Source organism: Pungitius pungitius, chromosome 5 (assembly GCF_949316345.1).
Source record: "Pungitius pungitius chromosome 5, fPunPun2.1, whole genome shotgun sequence".
Taxonomy (NCBI): domain Eukaryota; kingdom Metazoa; phylum Chordata; class Actinopteri; order Perciformes; family Gasterosteidae; genus Pungitius; species Pungitius pungitius.
In genome coordinates, this window is record NC_084904.1 from 21,421,855 (window position 1) to 21,447,832 (window position 25,978).

Sequence of the window (25,978 nt, forward strand, 5' to 3'; positions counted from 1 at the left end):
TGCCTTGGGGGGGTCGTGTGTGTGTGTGTGTGTGTGTTGAAACGGCACGTGTGTACCTGAACCCCAGCTGATTGATGGGGCTTCTCCTCATGGTTTCTAGGAAACGTTACAAACATTTTTAAGCCTGAATTAAATGTGGAGAAGGAATTGTGACATTAATTTCCTTGTATGCATTATTAATATGCTGTATTTTTGATAAAAGTTATAAAGCAATGCAAACTTGTTTTTCTGCTATTTGCATGACCAATTTTTTTTTATATAATGCTGAACTCACCAATTGGGGTCTCGTTAATAGCCTAAGTCTAAAAAAAAACCTCTTAATCTCAGCACTAAATATCCTCCATTGACTGTGGTTAAGGGAAATGTTCAGAAAAAACCCCTCCTCAAACACGGTTCAATTAAAGCCTTCATGGATTTAATTCTGGGTTATTCCCACACAGAAACACACACACACACACACAAATAAATTAACATCATAACCACATTTCTCAGAACAGCACGGGTCACATTCAACACTTTCACAGCACTCTTAAAAATGTCCTGCCAGAGGCCTTCAGAACTCCCACATTTTAGTAACGCGGCTGAGTCCTTTCTGCGCCGGGGGGGGGGGTCACTGCAGGAGCCGGACAGAGTTGACGTGGAGATGGTAGAGGAAGTCGGCGTAGGACGCCCCCCCGTTGGGACTCTTGTCCTCCACCAGGTGGCGCTGCAGGACCTCCTCGCAGGCGTCGCCCTGCTTCACCACCCACAGCTGGGACAGAAAAAACGGACGTCAGGGGACATTTATCCTGACATGAGGCCGGTGAGGAAGAGGAAGAGGAAGAGGAAGGAAAACAATGGAAGGAATATTCTAGTATTCTAATGTTCTGATATTCTAGTGGACAACTTCTGCGCTAAAACAGGCCCCCTGGCAGAAGTATTCATTATATGTGTATTTTGCGTTGTTTTGAGAAGCGAAGCGCTGAGAGCGGCTCACCTTGCGGGCGCAGGGCGCCTCGGCGTCCAGCGCGTGGACCAGGGACCGGACGCGGGCGGAGAGGCGGTTCTCAAGAACCGGCAGCTTGGTCTAAAGAAACACCCAAAAAAAAGAAAAGAAAGAAAAGGGAGCGATGAAACGCCGCCGGCAACATAAGCGGGAGTCCCGAGCGCCTGCGCGGGGTCGCTCACCTCCCCCGAGGGCAGCGAGGAGAAGCAGCCGGCGTTGAACAGCGCCATCAGGGTGCATGCTGGGACTCGGGAGCCCACCCACAGCAGCAGGGTGAGGGGCGCGTGCACCAGGTACAGACGTCCGGGCTCCATGCTGGCGGCGCAGCAGCGCAGCGCCTCCGCAGAGGAGGAGGAGGAGGAGGCGTCCACCGAGAGCGGCTGCAGGGGGGGGGGGGGGGACAAAAAGGAGAGAGTGACGCCGCCGTCAGCCCGAGCGGGAAATTAAGGTCAGAGGTCAAACGACTGACCAGAGGCAGCAGCAGCGGGTAGAAGTGGGCGGAGGTGGCGGCGGCGTCCATGGCGAGCACCTGGCAGCGCTGCTGCAGCCGCTGGTGGACGGAGCTCCGCAGCCCCGGCAGCAGCACCTCGCTCTTCCTCAGGCCGTTGATGTAAACAGGAAGTGCGCGCAGGTACTGAGGGAGGACCAGCTGCGGGACGCACACACACACACACACACACACACACAGTGAAAGGAGTCATTCAGATTCATGATGGCGCTCTGCGGACCTTCCTGAACTCACCTGCCCGGCGGACACGGAGGCGGAGCAGCAGTGCTTGCGGTAGGAGGCCAGCGCCTCCGTCACCTCCGTCTGCAGCTCCTCCCTCAGCTCCTGCAGGGGGCGCTCCAACACCGAGCAGTAAACTAGCGGGGAACGTTACAAACGTAACACGCACAACATCAATGCAAAGATGAGTAAACATTGGACTGATATATTTATGATAAAATAAAACCAGGACCAGGAAGTCTGTTGATTTCCAGAAATTGGGTGAAAAATGTCAATTAAAATCAATCATCTTGCTCCTCACTCTTTTTGCAGTAGAAGGTGAGTAACGTCTGGGCCTGGTACTGCCGGAAAGTGTCCTGCAGGTGACGAGAGCATCGCAGCGTCAGAGTGTGGACCCGGGTCCTCCTGCGTCCCGCCTGGGTGCTGTAGGACAAAACGGTCTGACGGCGCGGGAGGGAGGGAGGGAGAGGGGCATTATGGGGGGGGGGGGGGGGGGGGTTGAATTACAAATGGAGTCGACAAATAATTTCAATCTCAACTACAGGGTTTAGAGGTCTGAATGACCCCCACCTGTATGGCGACGCCTCTCGCCTCGTCCAGCGCTCGGTTGTGTGCGAGCTCCACGGCCAGCGTCGTCCTCCGGTCAAGGGTCGCCATGGCGACGTGGGCGGGGCTGGCCCCGGTGGGGAGGAAGAGCCCGTAACAGCCGCACACGCGCACATCTGGTGGGGAGACGGGGGGGGGGGGGGGGGACGGATGCTGGAACCTCAGGTATTTTGTTGAGGACAACTCCCAAAACACAAAAAAATAAATGAAAATCTCACCTTTGCTGACGTGAACGCTGAGCTGGGCCCTGTAGCCGGTGTCCGTCTCCACGACGCGCTGCAGGTCCGCGATGAAACGCTCCCGGTCCAGTTCTCCCTGCAGAGAGACGCCCCCCCAACACAGATTTCATCCCCGTGCCGATCATGTGTTACGCTGAGGGGGGGGGGGAAGCCGCCGGTGTACCTGCAGGTGGTCGTAGGTGCGCAGAGCTCCGCCCGTCAGGTATGGAATGTGACCCGGCCAAGCCCCGCCCACGTCTTGCTGGGCGAGGACGAACAGGTGAACGCCGCAGCCCTGACGGACGCACTCCTCGGCCAATGAGGCGGTCGCCTCCGACGGCTGAAAGATGGACTGAGGGGGGGAAAAGGTCAAAAGTCATTTTGCGGAGGGTGCGAGAGGATGAAAAGCAGAGGAAGCGCGACGCACCTTCGCTTTGGTGGAGCCGAAGAACCCCGAGGACGAGTTTGTGTCCCCCGTCTCCACCAGAGGAGCCGCGTGGAAGACCAGCAGCTTGCCGGGACAACTGAGGGCCTGAAACCAAGTCCACGTGTTCATAGGCGTCTAAAGTTGAGTGAAAATAACGGTAAATAACTGTTTCTGTTGGTCGGTGATGCCCGACCTGCAGCACGGCGAGGCCGGCTTTGACCGGCAGCTCCACGGGGACTCCACCCGAGCCTCCACCCGAGCCTCCACCCTCCGGACTGAACTGAGGAATAAGCTGCAACACACTGCGCACACACACACACACACACAAGCGGAGGGAGAGTGAGGCGTGCGGCGCATGCAGCTGCAGGAGCAGAGGCCACGCCCCCGGCGCTACCTGTGGAGGCCGTGGATGCAGTCCTTCAGGGGCACCAGCAGCCCCTCCCTCACGGGCAGCTGCAGGTCTTCGGTCTCGGCGATGACCAGCATGTGCGGGCGGGTCAGAGCCGGGCTCAGGTCGTACAGGTGGATCCGGCGGTCGTACGTCATCAGACCCACGCGGACGCCGTCCCCGCTGCGCGCGCCGGGAGGAAACCGTAAAGAGGCTGCCTGCGTGTGTGTGTGTGTGTGTGCCTGGGTGTGTGTGTGTGTGTGCGGTTCTCACCTGTTCAGAGAGGTGAGCAGAGTGAATATCTGTTGAGTGGCAAACTCCAAATGTCCTCCTCTCACCGCTGAGGCGGAAACATCTACGGCCAGAATCAGGGCGGCAGGTTCCCCCTGAAAGAAAGTACAGCATCACACACACACAATGACACACACACACACACGTCTCCCTGGGACACATCCCGTATCTAAACACGAACCCTCTGAGGACCGAGTATCTCGTAGGACCCCCTGCTGAGCTCAGGCCTTTGGTCTCTGTCCACCCGGACGCCCTCCGGCCCCCTGGTGGGCTGGTAGTGGTGCCACGGCACTGGAACACCAGAGGGGGGGGGGAGGGGGGGGGGGGGGGGGCGTTAGGCTCAGCGGGTTCGACGCGCCGCAGCGGCGCTGAACGTGGAATCGTACCTTCGTTGAGTTTGCCGCAGAAGGGGCAGAAGAACCTCTGACCGCAGTCCTGCCAGCCCATCGCCGGGCACATGGCGGCGCCGCAGGAGCCACAGCCCGTCACGCACTCCGCCTCGCTGCCCACCGGCAGCGGCTCCTAGAGGCCACAACAACAACAACAACACGTTGTAATGACTACAGACAGAAAGCTGCGCAGCGGGTGGTTTCAAGCGCACTGACCGCCTCGCTCAGTTTGGCCAGAGGAGTGAGCAGAGCTGCCAGCGGCAGGCGGCTGAGGAGCGCCGACTGGCCTTCGCAAGGAACGCAGTAAAAAATAAAAAAAAATAAAAAAATAAGCTGAAACTCGACATGGTGACATGTTGCATGAACCTCCCGCGCTGATGTGGCTTTAAAACACTGCGATGTGCAAAGCTGCAACATTAAGTGGGACAATTCAATTAGTTTCTATCGTTTTATGTCTGATTTACCGCTTGGTGTCATTTGGGTATTAAAAACATGCAATGTGTCCATTACATTACATTACATTACATGTGTCCAGCGTCTAGAACCCACGGCAGCGGGTCAAACCCTGTGTGCGTTTACCCCGGTCCTCTATGGTGCAGGACGTGGTCGCCAGAGGGGGAAGACGGGAAAAGGGCTCCGAGACGAAGACCTTGCCCTCCCACTCCGCCGCGTCCTCTGCCATCACCTTCACCTGAGGAGGCAGGGGGGGGGGGGGGCTGAGGGGTTGCTATGGCAATAAGGGTGCGGCGGCGGAGAGTTACGGGGGGCGTTTGGCTGTGTGAGGACTTACGACGCTGGGCAGGAGCTCCGGGTCCAGCCCGTAACGGGACTCACAGGGGGGGGACTGGGAATGAAAAATAACATAACAAAATAAATTTCCGCTCTGAAGCCAAATATCTCAACTTGCACTCCGTCACGTAAGCACATTTTCATGCACTTTATTATATTATGTTTCTTCTTCAATGTAGACGTCGCTGCCGCTTCCTGTTGTTGTTGTTGTTATCACTGTAAGCTTCTTTGCAGTAACTTTTAGATTTGAGCACATTTAAGGATGTCAACACGGAACACCTGTGACATATTTATCAGCCAAACACTACATTGATTAATTAAGAAACTCTTAATTTAGGCAACTCCCACCTGTGGCGCGGCGTTCCAGGCCGGGGCTGCTGCATCGGGAACCAACTCGTCGATGGTTCCTGAGGAGAAGACAGGAGTTACACCGTGGAGGAGGGAGCCACGCTAGAGTGTCACTAATGCTCCGGGACTGCCCGAGGGAGGCTCCGTTAACACGTCGTGCACAAACAAACGTACCCCTCGAGGGTGCTGCGAGCGTCCAGTGAGGCTGCCGCGAGGCGGACCCCGCGTCCGCCCTCTCGAAGGCGGGCCGAGGGCTGCACGGCGGACCGTCCGCACCCAGCGACGGAGAGCCGACCGGCAGGTGACTCTGACGCGAGGACAGCGGCCCGTCGGCAACGGAAGGTGAACCCTGCTGTGTGTACGGGGGCGACGCGCCTTGGTAAGGGCTGTGAGGGGAGTAAAACGGCATTTGTTGCACCCTGCATGGATCCTCCTTCGCCAGGGGGAGGGAACACGGAGGAACGCGTCTCCCCTGGCCCGCGGCCGGGGCCGCTGAGGAGGCGCCGCGGGGGTGCAGGGCGTGGTCTCCGGGTGGAGAGGCGGGGGCGGAGCCCTGCAGCAGGCCGTGCTCGGGTCTCTGGTCAGAAGGCGAGCTCAGGCTGAGATGCTGAAAGCCGGGCAGAGGGTTGCAGGGGGCCCCTGGAGGTGAAGCTGGAGACCAGCCGTTCTGGCCCGCCCACGACTGGGTGCCGGGTGCGCGGCTCTGATTGGCGGAGGGGGCGTCCATCATCCTCCATAACCATCACCGATTGGTCGGTTTCACCTGAGAGGCGGGTAACAACAAAATAAAAGACGTTACACATCTGTCTTTTGACGAATGGCTCCATCAGGGTCGTGATGCGACTCTCATTTTTTCTTCTCAGAGGCCCAACGTGTTTTAATGAGTTAATAAATGTTCTGTCTTACCACTAATAAATTTGACTCACTTCATTATCCAAACACATGCTAATTAAAGCAAATCGTCGGCAACACCCGATTAACGTTAGCTAATTTGTTGAATTAGCTAACATCAGCGTTATTCTGCATGAAGCTAACGTTAACTGCTAGCCTACAACACGGGGAGGAGGAAGAGGTTCCGACACGAGTAAGCCGATATATTGAAAAGCTCGCGAGTAGGAAACCATTATTTCACGTAACAGGAGATGAGAGGATACCTTTGGACATCGGGAGACACGGGGGGCTGCGCGTGTCCTCGTCTCCATCGAGCCCCTCTGCGACAAACAGAAAGTCAAGATACTTAAATATTTAAATTAAAACGTATTGAACTTACACCACTCGACTAGAAACGGTTGTGTGTAAATGATTGTACGACGCGTTTAAGTTCGTGGTTTGACGTACCGGAGCTTGAGTGTAAATGACGTCAAGTTAGAAGGCACACGACAACGCATTTCCGGTCATTCTTTCAAAGTAAAGCCAAGAACAGGAATTACTTTGTTGGATTCGTACTTAACACATACACATTTATGCAAATATAAAACTGTGGGAAAATATGTGTATATTGTGTTGCTGCAAGTTCTGTACTATTATTAGTATAATTTTAAATGTGGGACTTAACTGCTACTATTAAAATATCTGAATACTTCCATCAGTCTTTCATATATACTGTACGTCCTTACACAAATCAATGAAACACCACTTGAGTTAACTTGTGCTTTCCTCAGACGAACTGTACTTTATTGTTGGTAAAGCTGTGATAGAACGTCAAACATAATGCATTAGATCAACAAGAATAACTAAATGCATCATACCTGATAACAGAAGTCAACTTGCAAAGAACGTATGAACTTTTATCCATTAGAGAATTAGACAGATAACTTGTCCTTTGGCAAAGGAACAAAACTACAGTGAAAACTGTACAGTTATTATAGAAACGAACCGAACTGTAATCTGCAGGAATAAAAGTGATATTACTAATCACTTAATCTATTGTCTGCGTTCTAATGGACCAAGGAAAGGCAAGGAGGAACAAGGGGAGGTGAAGCTGCTAGAAGGAAAAACCAAAGACCAAACGTCCCTTCTACAAAACGCTGAAGCCCTTCTTCTGCGTTTCCACTTGAGGCGGCATGGTCCCGCTTCAGGACGGGGCTTTGGGGGTTCTCCCTTGCCTCTTCAGCGCGGTGATCCTGTTTCTCACGTAGTCCTTCACGCCTTTCCACGAGCGCATCTTCAGGGCCTTTGGCTCGGCCTCGAGACACTGGAAGCAGTCGAACTTCTGGGGGACCTTGTGAGCCTCGATTAAACGCTTCATGTGTCTTTCAACAGCAAGAACCTCTTCTTCCGCCCATTTATGTTTGCCCCTGTATTTGTAGCCTGTGTAGGGGGGGGGGGGGGGGAGGGAAGGAAGATTAACGTTCGAAATCACTAAATAAACGACTAAAAGATACTGTTTGCACGCCATTCTTCGTCCATACCTTCTTTGTCTGATTTCAGAAGTGGAGTCGCGTTGCCCTCTGTCGTTGCTTTGGGGGCTTTTTTTGGGCAAAGATCTGACGATGATAAAAAGAAAGAAAAATACGTAATTCAACATCAAGACGTTTCAAAGGATACACGTCTTAAGCGTTCGCACACAAGCTCCTACCATCAGAGTCCATCTCCGCATCGGGCCGCGGGCCGCTGTCCTCTCGCAGGCGGCTTTGGACTCGACTGTTGGGGCCCAGGATTTGCGCGGCCTCGTCCTCGTCCAGGTTGATCAGCTGCAGCATCGGCCCGTAGTGCCTCCGGATCTTGGCGGTCGTCAGCGCCTCCGGGTCCTCGGCGCCGCAGCCCTTGACGAACCTGCGGACGCACTCGGCGGCGCTGTAGGCCGACAGGGTCTGCGGCCGGCCGAAGACGTAGGGGTTCTGCCTGAGGACGCCGCACTTCTTGCGCACGGCCACCAGGAGCTCCATGGCCGCCACGAACGACGGCTTCAGGAAGACGGGCACCATCCTCCCGGTGCTGCCCCGAACGTCGACCCTGGCGAAGAACTCGCACATGTTCCTCTCCAGGTCCGAGAGGGCGGCGCCGTCGTCGTCCGCCGCCGCGCCGGACTTCCCCCGCGACTCGAACGCCGACAGCTCCACCGAGGACACCTCCGAGACGCTGCGCCGGTTGAAGAGCAGCGTGCGGGCGAGCGTCACCTTGGCCAGCGAGGCGTAGTTTTCCGCGGTCGGCGCCTCCCGGAGGTTCTTCTCGGCGACGAGGTGCGCCGCCTCCATGTGGGAATTCAGCCGCTTCACGTCCCGGGCGAACGGCACCTTCTTGTCCTTGGCCAGCTTGGTCTCCCTCAGCGACGTCAGCGCGGCCCCCGACACCAGCGCGTTCCACCGCTCGCGGTACGCGGCCAGGAAGCTGCGGGCGGCCTCGGCCGCGGCGGCGTCGCCGCGCCCGGCGGCGTTGCCCTCCGCGATGGCGCAGGTCTTCTGGAGGTTGTGGCCGAGCTTGATGGCGAGCGACGGGAGGGCGTACGTCTTCCTCTCCGGGTCGTAGCCCGCCAGCGCGTTCACCGCCGACACCACGTGCGGGAACGCCGACGGCAGGAAGAAGTCCTCCAGCTTCCTCAGCGGGGTGGTCCGCCGCGCTTCCTGCACCAGCCGCGCCATCTGTCGCAGGTTCTGCCGGATGCACTGGTGCTTCTTGGGATCGGCGCCCTGCTGGGCGAAGAGCTCCTCGCCGTACTGCAGGATGACGCCGTCCGCCATGATGCCCTGGGTCACGTCGTCGAACACCATGGTGGAGATGATGCCCTTGAAGCCGTCGCTGATCCCGAGGTCCTCCAGGGTCTCCAGCACGCAGCGCAGAGCCAGGCGGCGCCGGCCCGGCTCCGGCTCGTCGGAGGCGTCGTTGGCCTCCTTCTCCGGGCAGGATTTCACGTGGCGGTGCAGAGCTTTCTTCATGAAGAGGCCTCGGCAGTACAGGCAGTGGAGAAAGTCCTGGGCCCTCTGAGTCGTGCTGGGCCTTTTTCGGGAGACCAGTTGGCCCCGCCCCGTTTTCAAGACCTCTTTGTTGTGGGCAAAGTTTCCCTGATTTATGAGTCGGTTCCAGATTTTATTCCTTTCTCTGGATTTTTTGGGGTGCTGGAACACAGCGGCGACCTCCGGCTTGTCGCTGTGGATCTTCTCTAAATGTCGGGACATTTTGGATAAGGGATTCTTGCAAAACAAGCAGTAGTTCCTCCTGTCGTAGACGCGGCCCGATTTAGAGCTCGAACTCGGCAGCACGACCGTTTCAAAGGAATTCCTGGGATTGGTGGGCCGGATCTTTTTTGGGGGACTGACGCTTTCTTCTTGAGCCAAAGAACTCCCCGATTCACCTCCTTTCAGGTCAGGCGGAGGAGGCTCCTCTGCTGCGGGGGCCGAGGGGCTGGATTCATCCGAAGAGCCCCAGTCAGAGTCAGACAGGAAGTCAGAGAAGTCACTGTCGCTGTCGTGGGCCGACTCACTTTCTTCTTTCTAGAACAAAAGGGGAGAAAAACATCTGCACCTTAAAATAATTAGGAATATTCTATTTTTATAACTAGAGACAACAATATATAAACACTAAATGATCTTTTTAAATCTGTTATGTCCTGCTGCCTTCATATTATTCAAAAAGAGCCACTTCTAAGTTACAAGGCAAAACATTGAGTGTATTTAATAACTTTCTGTAACAACACATGAACTAACGTGCATTATTTCCAGAGGGTTGAAGTGTCGATGAAACACAGAATACTACCTTGGATTCTACTGCTGACATCTGATCGTCTGGCGTGTCGGAGGCTTCACTTTGTTCATCACGGGAGGCGGGAGATGAACAACCAGAGGAAAGTTCGGACTGAAAAACACAAAAAGTAAAAACAAGTAGAAAGGTTGAGCTTTTAAGGTACATGTTTAACACTCTAAAATGTAAAGAATGGACATGAATGTTCTTACTTTTAAAGCTTTTAATGAATCTTAGAAGTGACCCTAAAAAATAGCTTGATCCTTGATGTGAATAAAGTATTACGGGGAGTCTCAACGTTACTTTAAAGAAACTCATCAATTCGTGCTTCTCTTTGTGTGACAAGTGGGAACAAAGTCGGTTTAAAGTAGTATATTTTGCCCGATATAAATAGGTCCATCTTCTTGATTAGACATTTTTATTTTAGGACACAATATTTATTTTTAAAATGTTTTGCACTGGAATGTAATCTAACAAATAGCACAATATCAATAATAATTAACCTAGATAAATAGACTCAAGAGGATTTAACAGAGGCAGCTGCTCTTCTCCCATGTTCCGACGTACCTTTGACTTTCCCTCAGACAGCGGAAGCTGCCGCGCATCACTGGCCTCAGATTGTTCCCCTTGAGACGAAGCCTCCATCGACGGAGGAGACTACAAGTGAAGGAGAAAATACAAAAAAACAGATATGCATTCGTATCTTTTTGCGTTCGATGAGATCAAATCAAACCACGGAGCATCTAGTAAACGGTAACTTACCTGAAGAGCTTCGTGTGGAGACTCGTTCTCCTCTGGGGGTATTGATTCCAGCTTAGCAGGGGCAGAAAGTAAAGTCAAATGTCCTGATAGTGTGTAGAATTACAGTGTTATTTATAACTTCTACAACAGAAATGTGAGCAATTCGTACAAAAAAAGGGTACAGTTTTAAGTTGTACTGGGTAACAATCTTCCACCAATAAAGATAAGAGAATTTCAAAGCACACCTACAAGTTTATCCAGCTCTGCCACTTGTTGGAGTAGTTGTGCACGCTGAAGTAAAAGCACCTGACGTTGTCTCTCGTTGTTGGTCTGAAATGAGATGGAGGTGGAGAGAAACTGAGGTTAAAAATAAAGGGAAAGACCTCTTATAAAATCTGAAAGCTCTGGAAACATCCTCATGATAGCATGCAGCTAACAGTAGCATTTATTTTGGAAAACTGTCACTTACCGCTGCACTAATCCTCCCCTCTTGCGATAGCTGGTTTTCAGGATGAGGAGCTGTGACAGGGATCGATATCTCTCCAGCACCTGAGGACAAAAGCAGTTAGATAATATGAGAGAGAGTTGGGAGGCAACATCTAACAGCAAAGTGATCTGAACTGCATCACTCTCCAGATCATCAAATATTTAACAGAAATAATGTGTTTGCTCATGTTGGCTTGAACAAATCCTGGTGGAAACATCGGATTCACACATCCAGGGTAACAAACAATAAACCAGTTCAAGTATTGAACGTGGTGTGAATTACAATCAATCAATCAAATTAATCAATCCCTCACTGATGGACAAATATAGCAGCGCACAACAGGGTCAACAAAGCTCACCCCTGCAGTGGGACGAAGGCGTCCACTGACTCTGCTCCTGAGGCGTGGACGAGGCGCGGCTGTGAGCGTTTGGAGCCACGCCGGAAAACTCCACCTGCATTCCATCAAAAGCAGCTCGCGGCGCACTCGCGCGTCGTCCACACGGCGCCACGCCCACCGGCAGGAGTCCGTTTGGCAAACTCTGATTGGACAGCGCGTGTTGAAACGGCGCTTTGTAAGGGTCGTGGGGGGAGAAAAGCGGTAGAAGCGGGGGCCCGCGGGGCTGTGGAGGTTGGGTCGCGTGGAAGAGGGTCACGGGAGCGTGAGGGGCCTGCTGGGGGAAGGACATCGCACGAGAGGAACCGAGAGGGGGGGCGGCGGGGGCGGGGGCAAACAGCGCGTTGGATGGAGGGCCCCCGGTGATGAGCGAGGCCTTGTACAGCGCCGCGTGACGCGCGTCGCTCATGCAGCTCTGGTTGGACTCGCGCAGGTGGTCGTAGGAGGGCGTCGGGTCGGGAGACGAGCCCAGGCCGAGGTGCTGAGGGCCGGGAAGCGGGTTGAGGAGGGGTCCCGGAGTCGAGGCATTGGACCAGCCATTCTGGGCCCCCCACGACTGACAGGGCGCGTGGCTCTCGTTGGATGCAAGGTTATCCATCATTCTCCATCACATAAGAGTCTGCTGCTCGCTGCCGCCTTTTGTTTCCTTGGAGACAGGATGTAGAAAAGTAAAAAATAAAAAAACACAATCGAGGAGTCATGGTTTTCTCATGATTATTTTTAATTATTTAAAATAAGTTACTGTGTGTGACTTTTCAGGACGTGCACCTTATTTTTTTTGATGCAATAATAATATGTTAGCATGTTCTAGCCATGTTTAAACTAGCGTTGAAGAATGGGCTAAGTAACGTAACGTTAGATTACAGCGTATTAACGTTAAATACTAAACGTAAAAAAGTGTTGAAGCTGACGCTACATCACACAAACACGTCACTTTCAGGACAGTTTAAGAGGGAGCCAATTCGTCCCTAAACACTCGACATGTATACTTACAGTAGAGGATGCCCAGCTAACGTTGTATTTCTAACTCTCTGCAGCCATGAGCACGTCGCCCCCTTTTCTTCTTTAGCTAGCTACGTTAGCTTAACTAGCTGTTAGCACGACGAGTTGTGAAATTCCGGAGTTTTCGTAGAACCGACAACGACTTCAAAAAAAGAAGGGTGTGTGTGTGTGTGTGTGTGTGTGTGTGTGCACAACATACATCTAACTTATTTTAAAAAAGAGGCATTCACACGAGGAGCCTCTCGGGGAACATGACAGGAAGTATCCGCCGTTTGTTTACCTCGCGCATCTCAACTCGCTGAAAGAGGACTTCCGCTCCGGTGCGTTTTTTTTTCTTCAGAATAAGAGCAGAATCTCTCTCCGGGTGTTAGCAGACAGCGACACGATGACAAAATGAGAAAACATCTGGAAATACGCCAACTGAACCAATATCAATGGAAACAGTGGCGGGAGAGAAAACTCTTTATTTAAACAAAATTAACAATACCACGATTTTAGTACTTAGCAAGTGAATGACTTGCATTAGATGAGATTTCTGACTGTTTCTAATTTAAAAAAACACATATGAGATACAAACTTGAGACTCAAAGCAACCCCTGGAAAATCAAAATTGCAATAACTTATTTAATATACCATGCTTTAATCTTCACTCGTATGCAAACTAGCCTTTTATCACAGTGATATAATTTGGTTCCTGGTTTGTGATGCACAGAATTTGGAAATTGTCACGGGGGTGCTGCTGGTGTAGGTTAAGGGAGCCTCCCTCAGGGAGGCAGGACTCAAAAGTGGGATTCCAGGTTTCCAAAAAGGTGCTCATTATTCCAAAACCGACGTGCACCAACGGCGGGTAGACTTAACAATGACGCGACAGCAGGCAACACGGGGCTTAAATACAAAAGGGAGGTGCAGGTGATTGGACACAGGTGGAAACAATCAGGCAATCTCAGGACAAGGCAGGAAGTGAAGCTACCCCAGGGACACAAGAGACATGAAACTACAAAATAAAACAGGAAGCAGAACCAAACCGTGACAGAAACATTTATGCAGATTCAGATTACAAATTATATATTTATCTATAATTTAAATTTTAAACGTAACTTTGTTGTTAATCCTTCACATAATATGGAGCATGTATGCGCTACAAAAACTAGAATAAACAGAATAAAGAAGTTTTGTAAGACTTTAAGAATTTCCAACAATTATACGAACAAAAGAAACTCATCAAAGTACCACAAAATAATTAAGAAAAAGCTGATACTACTGTACAATGTTTTTTGCCAAAATGCTAATAATAACAAATAACATTTATTTGTAAATGTTATCATCTGATGATCAAGATGTATTATTTTGTAGCCACATTAGTTGTAAAAAACACTGTTAGAGCAATCACAACATATACAAAAAAAAAACATTAAAAAATAAAACTCTAAATGTGTATTGATCCACTGACCTCTAAGACTTAATGTAAAGTAAAAAAGGAAAACACTCAGCTAAAGATGAGGAACAAATCTGAACAAAATCTTATGTGGAATGATGATTAAAGTTAAACAAACAACGTTTAACAACAGAATTTTGTTTAGTTGATTTATTAAATGTTAGATTTTGTTTTGACTAAATTCTAAATTTTGATTAAACTATAGTTAGACAATGATCGGTTTTTGTGTAAAAAATGAAGGATCTGAAAGTTTAATAAAGTCGTATTTAAGTATATCAACACAGTGAAGTCAGAGTAAATCCTTCAAAACCACAAAGATCCCTGAACATCACAGAGAAACATCAGTTTGAGAGATTTTGATTTCAGTAGTTTTAGGATCACCAGACTTTCCAATATAAAACCATGGGAAAAGTTTCTCAGTGAAAGTGTCTTTGTGAGTGTAGGTGTGAATAATGTCTTCAGGGTCGTAGAAGGACACCTCCGCCCTGTCATAGTCCAGCTGGACTCTGATCTTCTGGAGACTCTTCTTCACTCTGAGAGGCAAACCAACTCCATCAGTGTATTCTCCACTGCGATGAGCTAAACACCAGATTCCATCTATTGGTGAAGAGCCTATCTTTCCCTTTCTGTCAACTGACTCTTTAACCAAACCTAACACCCAGTGAGGATGGTCTCCCACCTCCACCTCCCAGCTGTGTTTCCCTGAGAAGAAGCCCTCAGAGCCCAGAACACTGGCATAGTTAGTGAATCTCTCTGGATTATCAGGAAGCTGCTGGTATGTGTCTCCACGTCTCACACTGGTCAGATCATCAGACAGATAGAGACTGTAGTTTGCAGTGTTTGGGTCCAGAATGACAGGACTGAAGTGGACCTGGTCCTTCATCTTCTCCCAGACTCTGAAGGACAGGTTGCCCAGGTGTTTGGCCACATCTATCAGAGCTCCTGAGAGCAGCTGTGGATCTGTCAGTGAGCTCTGGACTCTGGCTCTGGTCTGAGTGGCTTTATAACTGCTGAGGAACGACACCTTGTGTTTCTGCAGGTCTTCTTCAACAGCAGAGATGCTGTCTGACAGAGAGGAGATCTGCTCCTCAATCGTCTTCATCTCTCTGCTGATAGTCTTCCCCTTGTGCTCCTCTTCCTCCCTCAGAGCTGTCAGTCTGGACTCCTCTTCCTCTCTCAGGAACTGGTGGAGCTTGTTGAACTCTGCTCTGATCTTCCTCTCTGTGGACACCAGCTGCTTCTTGGAGAGTTGAATCACTTCATTGTATGTTTTCTTCACTTGTTGGTGTTTGTTCTTCTTGTCCTGCAGAGACTTCAAGTCAGATCTCAGCTGGTCCTTCAGGTTCCTGACTGCTTGTTCTAGAGGAACCACCTTGTGACTCTGGTGGAGAGAGGACTCACAGACAGGACACACAGCTTTCTGCTCGTCCTCACAGAACAGTTTAGTCTCTTCTCCATGTTCACAACACACCACCTCAGCAAACGAGTCAGCCAGTTCCTTCAGTTGGAAATTCACTTCAGGATTCTCCTTAGACGGTTTTCTTTTACAAATGGGACAGTTCTTGTTTCCAGCTTGTTCCCAGAATCGCTGCAGGCAGCTTGAACAGAAGCTGTGGTTGCAGCTCAGAGACACGGGATCTCTGAAGGTCTCTGAACAAACATGGCAGCTCAGGTAACTTTTCAAAAGAGTGATTTTTTCAGCCATTTTATTTAATGATCAAATCTGAGTCTCTCTGAACTACAGATCTGGATGGTTCTTGTGTTTAGTAGAGATATCTCACCCTGTGATGCGTCTCTGGCTCCGTTCAGCAACGTCAAAGCAAATGAGCTTTAAGTTTCACTTTCTCTCCTTTTATTGTGTGAGTAACTGACATTTCCTTTAGTCACCAGCAGGTGATTCAAACAACAAGTGAGGGAGAATTGTAACTTTAGAAAAAAAGATTCATTTCAAAGTAAGACAAATAAACGCAATGCAAAAATACTATATACAAATTTAGATGAAGTTGTTTATACGTTATAGGAAATAATCACCACTTCAAATCATGTGTTTTAGATAGAAAGTGTCTGAAATATTACATCCTCATTGCAATTAAATGTATTACATATTACAAATCAATAATTCAAACAGTTTCTGACTGTTTTACTAAAAAAGGTAAAACAACAGGTCAATAGGGCCTATAATGAATATTTTCTGAATGAAATGTTTGGTCTACAAAATGATAAAAATGTTTCCTCGTAGTGGAAAACAGATGTAACTCAGTCAGGGAGCAACAGGTCGTCAGAGAGTGTTTATCCAGAAAGTTAAATTCATGCTTCCTGTATTTAGAGCCCTCATTTGAAAACTCAAGCTGTTGATGGATCCACACTGTTCAGGAAGGACTGGAATAGGTGTTCGAAGCGTGGCTTCTTATGTCGACAACAACATTCCTGTAAATTACGAGGTGATTTGTGACATTGAGGAGCCGTGGTGACAAGTTCACCTGCCACAAACTAAACCTTCTCTCGGATACGTCATGCTCAGACTCAATGTGTGAAGTGTTGGATAAATCTGGTGATGAAAACCATGATGTGTTTGTTTGCAATTTAAACATTGATATATGCTGGTAAAAATGCACCATTGAAAACAACAACTGTAAATGCAAAATTTGCTGAGCACATTGACGGCATTGCCACTAAAATGGGAAGAAGCACAGCTATGAGCAGGAAGTGCTTTGCTTACTCAACACTCTCTGTTGTGTGTCAGCTGTTGCGGTCTGTGGTCTTTTGTCCATTCGTATGATCAGCAGCTTCTAAGGACATAAACAACTTATTAGCCGTGTTGAAGTGAATCACATGTAACGTAACAAACCTCCTAAAACGTAGTTATCTTTTGTGCACTTACTGCTTGGAATTTACATCCTCATCTAACTTATGCAAGTCATGTTTTGTGTTTTAAAAAACAAGTGAGGGGCACATCTGGCCATTAATCACTTGAATTGCCTCTGCTTTTTTACTCATCTGCTGATTCTTTGAAAATTGCAGGTGTTTTGGACAATCCTCGACTGCACTATGTATCGGACTATATAATTGGTTATTTTTAACACTTTGTTTTACGTCATGTTTTCTGTGTATTACCTCTCTGTGGAGAAGAATTCTGAGAAGATTTCTCTGTCCCTTCCTCATTGTTTCAACGGCATCATTTATCGTTCTTTTTAACTTCATCTTTTTTCTCTTTTAAGCTTCATCCATGCACACTTTCAAATTGAATTTTCAACTCTAACATTTCAAATGTTTAATATTTTCTTATTCTGTTATTCCCCCCTTTTTCTAGTCATTAACTTTATAACCTGCAAACACATTTGTTGATACTTTCATTCAGATGTTTTTAACTCAACTCTCCTGTTAACTCCAAACCTGTTCATCAGGAAAATGACCTTCAGGCGTTCAGGTGCAGAAACCTGTTTTATTTCCTTGTGTCCACATGTTGAGTCTCAGTCAGAGTTCACTTTTTAACACAGTCGACACTGAGAGTCTTCAGTTTATTTCTTGGCACAAAGACAAAGCCGTTTATTTGACATGAACGTTTAGACACACGATTGGTGCAAAGTCAGAGCATTTATTTTTGAAATCTTTCAACTTTAACAATCTTTCATGGTTCATGGTTCAAAAAATGACCACACAATCCCTGTATTTGATGCAGTGATGAGTAGACAAAATGGTGCTTGTTGCTCCTAAAGTTCACTTCGATCTGCATCTGCCAAGCGGCTTGTTCCTCCCTCACTGAGAGAAAAGCACTCGACAAGATCGCGACTCTTTGCTGTCCTGGTTCCCAGATGGTGGAATGAGCTCTCCGATGACATCAGGACCACAGAGAGCCTCTACATCTTCCGTCGAAAACTCAAGACACGCCTCTTTAGACTCTACCTTGACTAAAACACTAGCAAACCGTAGCACTAACAAATGATAGCACTTAAATTGTACTTATAATGCCACTTATCTTTAACATGTTTTGTAACTGCTTATTTGATGAAAAATGTACTTTCTTGTTACTTGTTCTTCTGAGTTTGTATCTCTATGTGGAAATGCACTTATTGTAAGTCGCTTTGGATAAAAGCGTCAGCTAAATGACATGTGATGTAAAGTTTGCCTCGGGCCTCTCTGGTAATCTGCTGCATTGAGGGCTTTGTCTGGATGAATGTTACTGAAAAGTTGAGCTGAATCATGAAGTTGTTTGCAGGAACCTTTCCTCCTGCAACATCTACAGCTACAATATATAATTAGATACTTTACCCACCCTGAAAGTCACACATTTTAGTGACTCCTTAAAGTTGTATTTAAACGCCTCAACAGACACCTGATGCCTCCACTGTTGTTCTGGCTGAAGATTATTACAAAGAAACACTAAAGCTTGACTACTCCCAGTGAGCACAAGACGTTATTTCAACGTTGAAATATGGTTGAAATCGGGTTGAAATGAGGTCTGAACGTCTAAGACCTCATTTCAACGTCTTTTCAACCGGCAAAACAGTGCGTGAAACATCAACGTGCTAGAAACGGGTAAATTTATTGATTACGTGTCATGTTGTAACGTATGGTTGAAAGAGAGACGATAATATCATTAACATTATCATAATAATGAATGAACTGGTCGGCGAAATTTGGTCTACGCAAAGACGTGATTTCAACGCATTTAAGATCTTCCTTAAAACGTCATGAATATGGAAATAGAGAGTGTGTGTACAGAGTCTCCGGCTCGGGAGAGGAGGTGGGGCGTAACAATATGCTTTAAGGACAAAACAATGCGGGCCGTTTCAAACATTAGTTGAAAACACGTAACTCTGATCACATCTGTAACGCGCATGCGCAAGTTCTTGCTTGCAGAGCTTCCACCGGGAGCAGAGCGACGTGAACTGGCTGATACAACCACGGCTACCGGCCCCAATACTCTGTAAGTACGTGAGTGTTTGAACGAAGCACACCGGGAACTATAACCAGTTATTTTACTTGTGCTGCCCACTCGATACGGGAAGGACTGTTATTTTGGTAAGCTAGTTAGCGTTAGCGCAGATAGTTTGCTAGTTAGCGCGCTAGCTTGGCGCATGCTAGCTCGGAGCATGCTTAGCGTTCAACATGAACTGGACCAAAAGTAAACATCATAGAGTATTTTCCGTGTGTTTGGAGTTGCTTATGCGTTAGGTTGTTGCTGTACCCATATCATATTATTGCCGTTCCCATTTCATGTAGAAAATACACGTTTTTAAAGCAACGCGGCCTAAACACAGATTGCAGGTGAACAAGTTGTGGCCTGTAAACAAGCTAGCCAAAACATTGTAAGTTACTGCATGCTTAAAGCAACATTGTAAAGTATGGTACTGTGTAATATACCTGGAAATGTTACTCTAGAAATGTCATTAATTGTTTATAATGTCATAAGTAAATAATCAATAAATAAGGGTTCTAAAACACCTGCTGCTGTTATCATTATAAGTCACTTTTTTATTACTGTCATTATAAACCCAAATTACACACTTTGCATTTTCCCTAAAGTCTTTGTTCTTCCCTCCTCACAGGTTCCTGTGGATGGAGGTTACACCTGATGGAGTTTGTCCCTGCAGTTGTCCTGCCTTACACCTGGTGTACTACTACTGAATATTTGAATAATATCTGTCGTAGGAATTGAACGTACTGTACATCTTTAAGTTGTTCTTTCTGTACACACCTACTCCTCCGCTGTTCACCCTTAAGGGTTGTCCAGTTGAAGGGAGTTTTATCTGTGCCGATGTGATGGTTTTGGGACAGAATGCTGCATGTTTACAGTCTGTAAACCTCCCTCAGGCTTATTTTTCATTTTGGGTTGAACAAAATAAAATTAATTGAATTGGATTAACATGTTGACAAGAGGCATCTGCAGCTGAGGTGTCTTCTGCGCAATCTGAATCATTGAAGTGACGATGAGGGAGACGGAGCTAATTTCAGGTATACGATCCGGATTCAAGTGACTCAGAGCTAGATCTTGTTACAGAATCTGAAAATGAAGTGCCAATGATTCAGAAAAACGGTTTACAAACACCAAAATTCTAAACTAACTGGTTCATGTTGTTGCTCCACTTATAATTTCATAGTTTATTTTCACAAAATATAATTTATTTTTGTATAGGAAAAGTGTTTAGTTTTATATTGATATGAATAAATACAAATTAATCAAATTGTGTTGTCCATGTTAAGGGCTGTTGACATGATTGACAACTGTCAACAGCTGATTGTGTGTAACCTGTACTTTTCCAGCGAGCAATTTTGCCGTTGAAAAGACGTTTAAAAGACGTCTATGGCATAACGTTGAAAATACGTTGAAAATTGGTTTAAAAGTGAAAGTTGTTTCAACGTCTATTTGTAGACGTTGAAAAGACGTCTATGTTTAGACCAGTTTTCAACGTGATTTTTAATATCGGTGGTAAACGCACAAATGTAGACGTCATTTCTTTTTACACCTATAAAATAATGCTATAGCACAAAGTAGAGGACGACATTTTACCGTATTAAAAATCACGTTGATATGTGGTCTAAACATAGACGTCTTTTCAACGTCTACGAATAGACGTTGAAACAACTTTCCCTTTTAAACCATTTTGCAACGTCTTTTCAACGTCGGGCATAGACGTTGAAAAGACGTTGATTCAACGTCTTTTCAACCAAAAAATGTTCACTGGGCTGGATCAGCTTCATCTCACACGTGTCTCTGTATGAAAGATGACTGCAGTTATAAATGTAATGAGCTCAAGTGCATCGCTTAAGGAAGCAGTGTGAGGAAATCAGAAGAATCAAGTGGTGAAGGAAATGATCTGTGATTTAATTCCTCTGAAACTTTTAGTCAATCATGTCATCAGAACTGCCCCCTGGTGGTGGTGTATATAATATACACTATAATACTGCCTGCTGATTGGTCTGGAACTTGCTCATTTTATTTATTCTGTATATTACCAGTAAATGATAGAAATTATGCAAACTTAATTTGCATGTTCATAGTGAACGATCTCGCTTTGGCTGAGTGGAACATTTATCACTTTAAATCTCATAATCCAGTATTGTATTTTAAATCCCTCATAAAACAAGCTGTAGACGGACTTTTAAGCGGACCGATGACCCGCGTGTCGGGTTCTCTCAGCGTCCCGCTTCCCTCTTTACTCGCAGTCCGCCGGTGATGAGGGGACAGGTGCAGCGACACCGGACACCTGGGTTTCATTCACGTCTGAGGATTTCCACTCGGAGATCTCGCGAGAAGTGTTTCTCCTTACGGGAAGTTAAAGGGAAAGACCGCGAGTCCGAGTAAAACACGATAAGGGAACTAATATTAATAAATGCCTCGAATAGCGCGAGAGGAAAAGTGTCCTCACTGTGCTGCAAGATGACCACGTCCACTATGACGGCTTGGGTCTCATTACATTAAATGAGGGAGGACACAGTATCACACACCTGAAGATAACTAGCTGATAAATAGCTGCATTTACTTTGTATGACAGTCAACTGGACACTTTATTTTAAGTTCCTCATGTTCTACTGAATGCTGTTATTCTCAACCTTTCTGTCTATTCTCTCAGCGAATGAAGAGATGTCAAGAGATGTTGACAGTGATGATGATGATGATGAAGATGCTCTCCTACGTGGCCCTCACGTAGCTCAGAGAACACGAGGAGCATCGTTGACCATCAGCACCAAGACTGAGTGGAGCTTCACTGCGCCTGCAGGTCGCTTTGAGGAAGAGCAGTCGGGTCCAAGTGACCGATGAGAGGCAGCAGAGAGAAGGAGCTCCAGCAGGGGGCGCAGTCACACAACGTGAGGCACAGACACACACAGACGGCCCAGTGAGGCTTCTGATGCAGACGCACAACCAGTTGACTTTAGTGTCCAACCTGCAGCAGGACTGAGATCCACTGGAGCCACTGTGTTCCGTTCAGCCTTAAATCCACTAATCGCCAAACAAAATAAACACAAAGCACTCGAATCACATTATGACTTTTTAAACATAAATTGCCTTATTTTTATGAGTTTTCAATGAAAGAATGCATAATTCCCGGGGGTAGGGTTGCCAACCGTCCCGTGACATCCCGAATTATGGGCAATTTTGATTTGTCCAGCTTTTTGACAGCTCCAGTCCCGACTTCCAATCACAGCCTCCTAAGTCAATGACCCGCGTAAAACTCCCGGTTGTTGTGTAGTTGTGCGAGTGCAAGTCCGGCCGGCGACCGCTAGCGCGGCATGTCTCCTAGATTGAACCCTCAGCTATAAACACTTTGATTTGTAAAAACAACTGAAGGAACTTTACCATTTATTATTGAAACAGTTTACTATAAAAGACAATGACAAACTTGATTTCCTGTATACTTCCCCCAACGTTGTGTCTCATTGAAGTGTACTTTCAAAAAATGACATGCCTCTCTCGTCTTTTGAGTGGCAGAACTTGCACAATTGGTGGTTGACAAAATACTCTTTTTTCCCTTTAATTTGAACATATTTACACAACACAACAGCAACAACAACAACAAACTATAATAAATATTCTGATGAGTCACTTTGACCTCACCACCTTCACTGAACATCACAGAGAAACATTGCTTTAAAAGATCTTGATATCAGTAGTTTTAGCATCATCAGAAAATCCGATATTAAACCATGGGAAGAGTTTCTCAGTGAAAGTGTCTCTGTGAGTGTAGATGTGAGTCTTGTCTTCAGCGTAGTAGAAGGACACCTTCCCCCTGTCATAGTCCAGCTGGACTCTGATCCTCTGGAGACTCTTCTTCACTTTGACAGTCTGACCAGCTCCATTAGTGTATTCACCACGTTTATGATAAAAACACCAAAATCCATCTTTTGGTGAAGCACCTATCTCTCCCTTCCTGTCAACTGACTCTTTAACCAAACCTAACAGCCATAGAGGATGGTCTCCCACCTCCACCTCCCAGCTGTGTTTCCCTGAGCTGAAGCCCTCAGAGCCCAGAACTTCTGCATACGTAGTGAATCTCTCTGGATTATCAGGAAGCTGCTGGTTTGTTTCTCCATGTCTCACACTGGTCAGATCATCAGACAGATAGAGACCGTAGGATGCAGTGTTTGGGTCCAGAATGACAGGACTGAAGTGGACCTGGTCCTTCATCTTCTCCCAGACTCTGAAGGACAGTTTTCCCAGGTGTTTGGCCACATCTATCAGAGCTCCTGAGAGCAGCTGTGGATCTGTCAGTGAGCTCTGGACTCTGGCTCTGGTCTGAGTGGCTTTATAACTGCTGAGGGACAACACCTTGTGTTTCTGCAGGTCTTCTTCAACAGCAGAGATGCTGTCTGACAGAGAGGAGATCTGCTCCTCAATCATCTTCATCTCTCTGCTGATGGTCTTCTCCTTCTGCTCCTCTTCCTCCCTCAGAGCTGCCAGTCTGGACTCCTCTTCCTCTCTCAGGAACTGGTGGAGCTTGTTGAACTCTGCTCTGATCTTCCTCTCTGTGGACACCAGCTGCTTCTTGGAGAGTTGAATCACTTCATTGTATGTTTCCTTCACTTGTTGGTGTTTGTTCTTCTTGTCCTGCAGAGACTCCAAGTCATATCTCAGCTGGTCCTTCAGGTTCCTGACTGCTTGTTCTAGAGGAACCACCTTGTGACTCTGGTGGAGAGAGAACTCACAGACAGGACACACAGCTTTCTGCTCGTCCTCACAGAACAGTTTAGTCTCTTCTCCATGTTCACAACACACCACCTCCACCTTCTTCTCTCCTCTTTCTGTCTCAGTTGATCCAGTTTTCTGTCTCTCAGCAAATGAGTCAGCGAGTTCCTTCAGTTGGAAATTCACCCAAACATTATCTTTAGAGGATTTTCTCTTACAAATGGGACAGTTCTTGTTTCCAGCTTGTTCCCAGAATCGCTGCAGGCAGCTTGAACAGAAGCTGTGGTTGCAGCTCAGAGACACGGGATCTCTGAAGGTCTCTGAACAAACATGGCAGCTCAGGTAACTTTCAAAAAGAGTGATTTTTTCAGCCATTTGCTCTAATTTCAAAATCTGAGGCTGTTAATAACAGATCTGGATGGTTCTTGTGTTTAGTAGAGATATCTCACCCTGTGATGCGTCTCTGGCTCCGTTCAGCAACGAGGAAGCAAATCAGCTTTAAGTTTCACTTTCTCTCCTTTTATTGTGCGAGTAACTGAGATTTCCTTTAGTCACACGTGACTCAAAACGACAACAAGTGAGGGCAAATTGTAACGTAAAAAAGCATTTCAAAGTAACACAAATAAACACAATTGAAATGCAAAAATACTTCTTAGGTTGAGTTGTTTAAACGTTACAGGAACTAATCACCACTTCTATTCATGTGTTTTAAAAGCAAAGTGTTTGAAATGTTACATCCTCAAATAACAGTTGAAAATATTGTAAATCGATAATGTCAAACAGTTTCTGACTGTTTTACTAAAAACGGTAATCCAAAAACAAGAAGGGCTTTAACTAATGAATATTTTCTGAAATAAATGTTTGGTCTACAAAATGATGAAATCTTTTCCTCTTAGTGGAAAACAGATGTAACTCAGTCAGGGAGCAACAGGTCGTCAGAGAGTGTTTATCCATAAAGTTAAATTCATGCTTTCTGTATTAGCCCTCATTTAAAAACTCAAGCTGTGGAAGGATCCACACTGTTCAGGAAGGACTGGAATAGGTGTGGTGGAGGCGCGGCTTCTTATGTCGACAACAACATTCCTGTCAATCACCAGGTGATTTAATGATTTGTGACATTGAGGAGCCGTGGTGACAAGTTCACCTGCCACAAACTAAACCTTCTCTCGGATACGTCCTGCTCAGACTCAATGTGTGAAGTGTTGGATAAATCTAGTGATGAAAAAAAATGTGTGTGTGTTTGGCACTCAGTTTATTCATGAATGTAATTGCTGGTAAAAATGCACCATTGAAAACAACAACTGTAAATGCAAAATGTGCTGAGCACATTGACGGCATTGCCACTAAAATGGGAAGAAGCACAGCTATGAGCAGGAAGTGCTTTGCTTACTCAACACTCTGTTGTGTGTCAGCTGTTGCGGTCTGTGGTCTTTTGTCCATTCGTGTGATCAGCAGCTTCTAAGAAGGACATAAACAAACTACAACTGCTTCAAAACCGTGCAGACAGGTATATACAATATACAATATAATTAGATACTTTATCCACCCTTAAAATCAAATATTTTAGTAACTCCTTGACGTTGTATTTAAACACCTCAACAGACACGTGGTGCCTCCTCTGTTGTTCTGGCTGAAGATTATTACAAAGACACACTAAAGCTTGACTACTGGATCAGCCTCATCTCACACGTCTCTCTATATCAGGGGTCTCAAACTCGCGGCCCGCGGGCCAATTGCGGCCCTCAGCACGACATTTTGTGGCCCTCACCTTGATATGAAAGTTTAATGTTGGTGCGGCCCGCGAGTTTTATATTGTAGGGACCCCGCTGTTAGCTTCTGTGTGGGACAATGTTCTGATGTTCTGGTTTCCTACTGTGTGCCTGTCCAGTGCATGCGGCATGAATGTGAGTGACATGGGGGGGGCGGGGTCGTGTGTGTGTGTGTGTTTGTGTACGTGTGAAAGTGAGTGAGGGAAAGAGAGAGAGAGAGAGAGCCGGGAGAGAAAAGAGTGGTTTTGGATGTGCGGAGAGCAGGAGGGTGAAATTCATGGATCCAGTGCTTCCTTTGTAAATCACAAGGTGTACACGTGACAGCGCAGGTACGACGAGCACAGGTCCCGGAACGCACATAAAACGACACTTAAAACAGCGCACACATGCACTTTCAATGCAGTGCGACTTGAGGCTACACTGCAGTGATGGTATCAGTCTTTGTGTCAGTGATTAATAAAGTGGAAGCTTGAGCAAAGACGACTTCTGTGTGCAGCGGAGAAACACACACACACACACACACACACACACAACACACACCATTTGTTAAATTGAAGGAAAATTCAAGGGAAACCACGTCTCCTTTACGCACACGCTGCGCTGTGAGCATTTGGAGCTTCTTTACGCAGACGGATTATTCTAAACCGCAGCAGTTTATAACACGTCATTTAGTAACAACA

The 25,978-nt window shown here is 47.2% G+C and overlaps 4 protein-coding genes across 5 annotated transcripts; all 4 read right to left on the reverse strand.

Moving 5' to 3' along the window:
• Positions 1 to 394: 394 nt before the first annotated feature.
• si:dkey-13n15.2 (protein transport protein Sec24C) lies at positions 395 to 6,497 on the reverse strand. The gene is made up of 21 exons (XM_062562577.1): positions 6,323 to 6,497; positions 5,343 to 5,931; positions 5,169 to 5,227; positions 4,822 to 4,875; positions 4,583 to 4,722; positions 4,248 to 4,344; positions 4,029 to 4,164; positions 3,824 to 3,933; positions 3,625 to 3,737; positions 3,358 to 3,534; positions 3,157 to 3,265; positions 2,964 to 3,068; positions 2,721 to 2,888; positions 2,537 to 2,633; positions 2,283 to 2,434; positions 2,014 to 2,152; positions 1,728 to 1,849; positions 1,455 to 1,634; positions 1,168 to 1,365; positions 977 to 1,066; positions 395 to 751 (listed from the first exon to the last, which is right to left on the reverse strand). Exons 2-21 carry the CDS (start codon positions 5,896 to 5,898, stop codon positions 611 to 613), a joined length of 2,943 nt encoding a protein of 980 aa, XP_062418561.1. The 5' UTR covers positions 5,899 to 5,931; positions 6,323 to 6,497; the 3' UTR covers positions 395 to 610.
• A 296-nt stretch (positions 6,498 to 6,793) lies between these two features.
• LOC119224824 (uncharacterized) lies at positions 6,794 to 12,776 on the reverse strand. Of its 2 annotated transcripts, XM_037482223.2 has the most exons (10): positions 12,461 to 12,776; positions 11,432 to 12,113; positions 11,056 to 11,135; positions 10,836 to 10,916; positions 10,608 to 10,658; positions 10,413 to 10,502; positions 9,861 to 9,959; positions 7,747 to 9,598; positions 7,580 to 7,654; positions 6,794 to 7,478 (listed from the first exon to the last, which is right to left on the reverse strand). In XM_037482223.2, exons 2-10 carry the CDS (start codon positions 12,066 to 12,068, stop codon positions 7,243 to 7,245), a joined length of 3,201 nt encoding a protein of 1,066 aa, XP_037338120.2. In that variant the 5' UTR covers positions 12,069 to 12,113; positions 12,461 to 12,776; the 3' UTR covers positions 6,794 to 7,242. The 2 variants fall into 2 exon arrangements, with proteins under 2 accessions (XP_037338120.2, XP_037338121.2); XM_037482224.2 differs by lacking the exons at positions 11,056 to 11,135; positions 11,432 to 12,113; positions 12,461 to 12,776 and having other exon boundaries at positions 10,832 to 10,912.
• Positions 12,777 to 13,878: 1,102 nt separating this feature from the next.
• Positions 13,879 to 15,657, reverse strand: LOC119224864 (zinc-binding protein A33-like). Its single transcript, XM_037482314.2, has one exon. The coding sequence runs from the start codon at positions 15,607 to 15,609 to the stop codon at positions 14,233 to 14,235; it is 1,377 nt and encodes a 458-aa protein (XP_037338211.2). The 5' UTR covers positions 15,610 to 15,657; the 3' UTR covers positions 13,879 to 14,232.
• A 6,753-nt stretch (positions 15,658 to 22,410) lies between these two features.
• LOC119224870 (zinc-binding protein A33-like) lies at positions 22,411 to 24,048 on the reverse strand. The gene has a single exon (XM_037482320.2). It carries the CDS (start codon positions 23,902 to 23,904, stop codon positions 22,495 to 22,497), a length of 1,410 nt encoding a protein of 469 aa, XP_037338217.2. The 5' UTR covers positions 23,905 to 24,048; the 3' UTR covers positions 22,411 to 22,494.
• Positions 24,049 to 25,978: the final 1,930 nt, after the last annotated feature.

What these genes read in the sequence shown, in the direction of transcription:
- LOC119224864 (XM_037482314.2), bottom strand. Translation starts at nt 15,609, where the DNA reads ATGGCTGAAAAAATCACTCTTTTGAAAAGTTACCTGAGCTGCCATGTT.
- si:dkey-13n15.2 (XM_062562577.1), bottom strand. Translation starts at nt 5,898, where the DNA reads ATGATGGACGCCCCCTCCGCCAATCAGAGCCGCGCACCCGGCACCCAG. An exon ending in TGGCCAAACTGAGCGAGGCG is followed by an intron (nt 4,165 to 4,247) that starts GTCAGTGCGCTT and finishes TGTGGCCTCTAG; the next exon opens with GAGCCGCTGCCGGTGGGCAG. An exon ending in CCTCCGTGTCCGCCGGGCAG is followed by an intron (nt 1,635 to 1,727) that starts GTGAGTTCAGGA and finishes TGCGTCCCGCAG; the next exon opens with CTGGTCCTCCCTCAGTACCT.
- LOC119224824 (XM_037482223.2), bottom strand. Translation starts at nt 12,068, where the DNA reads ATGATGGATAACCTTGCATCCAACGAGAGCCACGCGCCCTGTCAGTCG. An exon ending in AGGGGAGGATTAGTGCAGCG is followed by an intron (nt 10,917 to 11,055) that starts GTAAGTGACAGT and finishes ATCTCATTTCAG; the next exon opens with ACCAACAACGAGAGACAACG. An exon ending in TCTGAAATCAGACAAAGAAG is followed by an intron (nt 7,479 to 7,579) that starts GTATGGACGAAG and finishes CCCCCTACACAG; the next exon opens with GCTACAAATACAGGGGCAAA.
- LOC119224870 (XM_037482320.2), bottom strand. Translation starts at nt 23,904, where the DNA reads ATGGCTGAAAAAATCACTCTTTTTGAAAGTTACCTGAGCTGCCATGTT.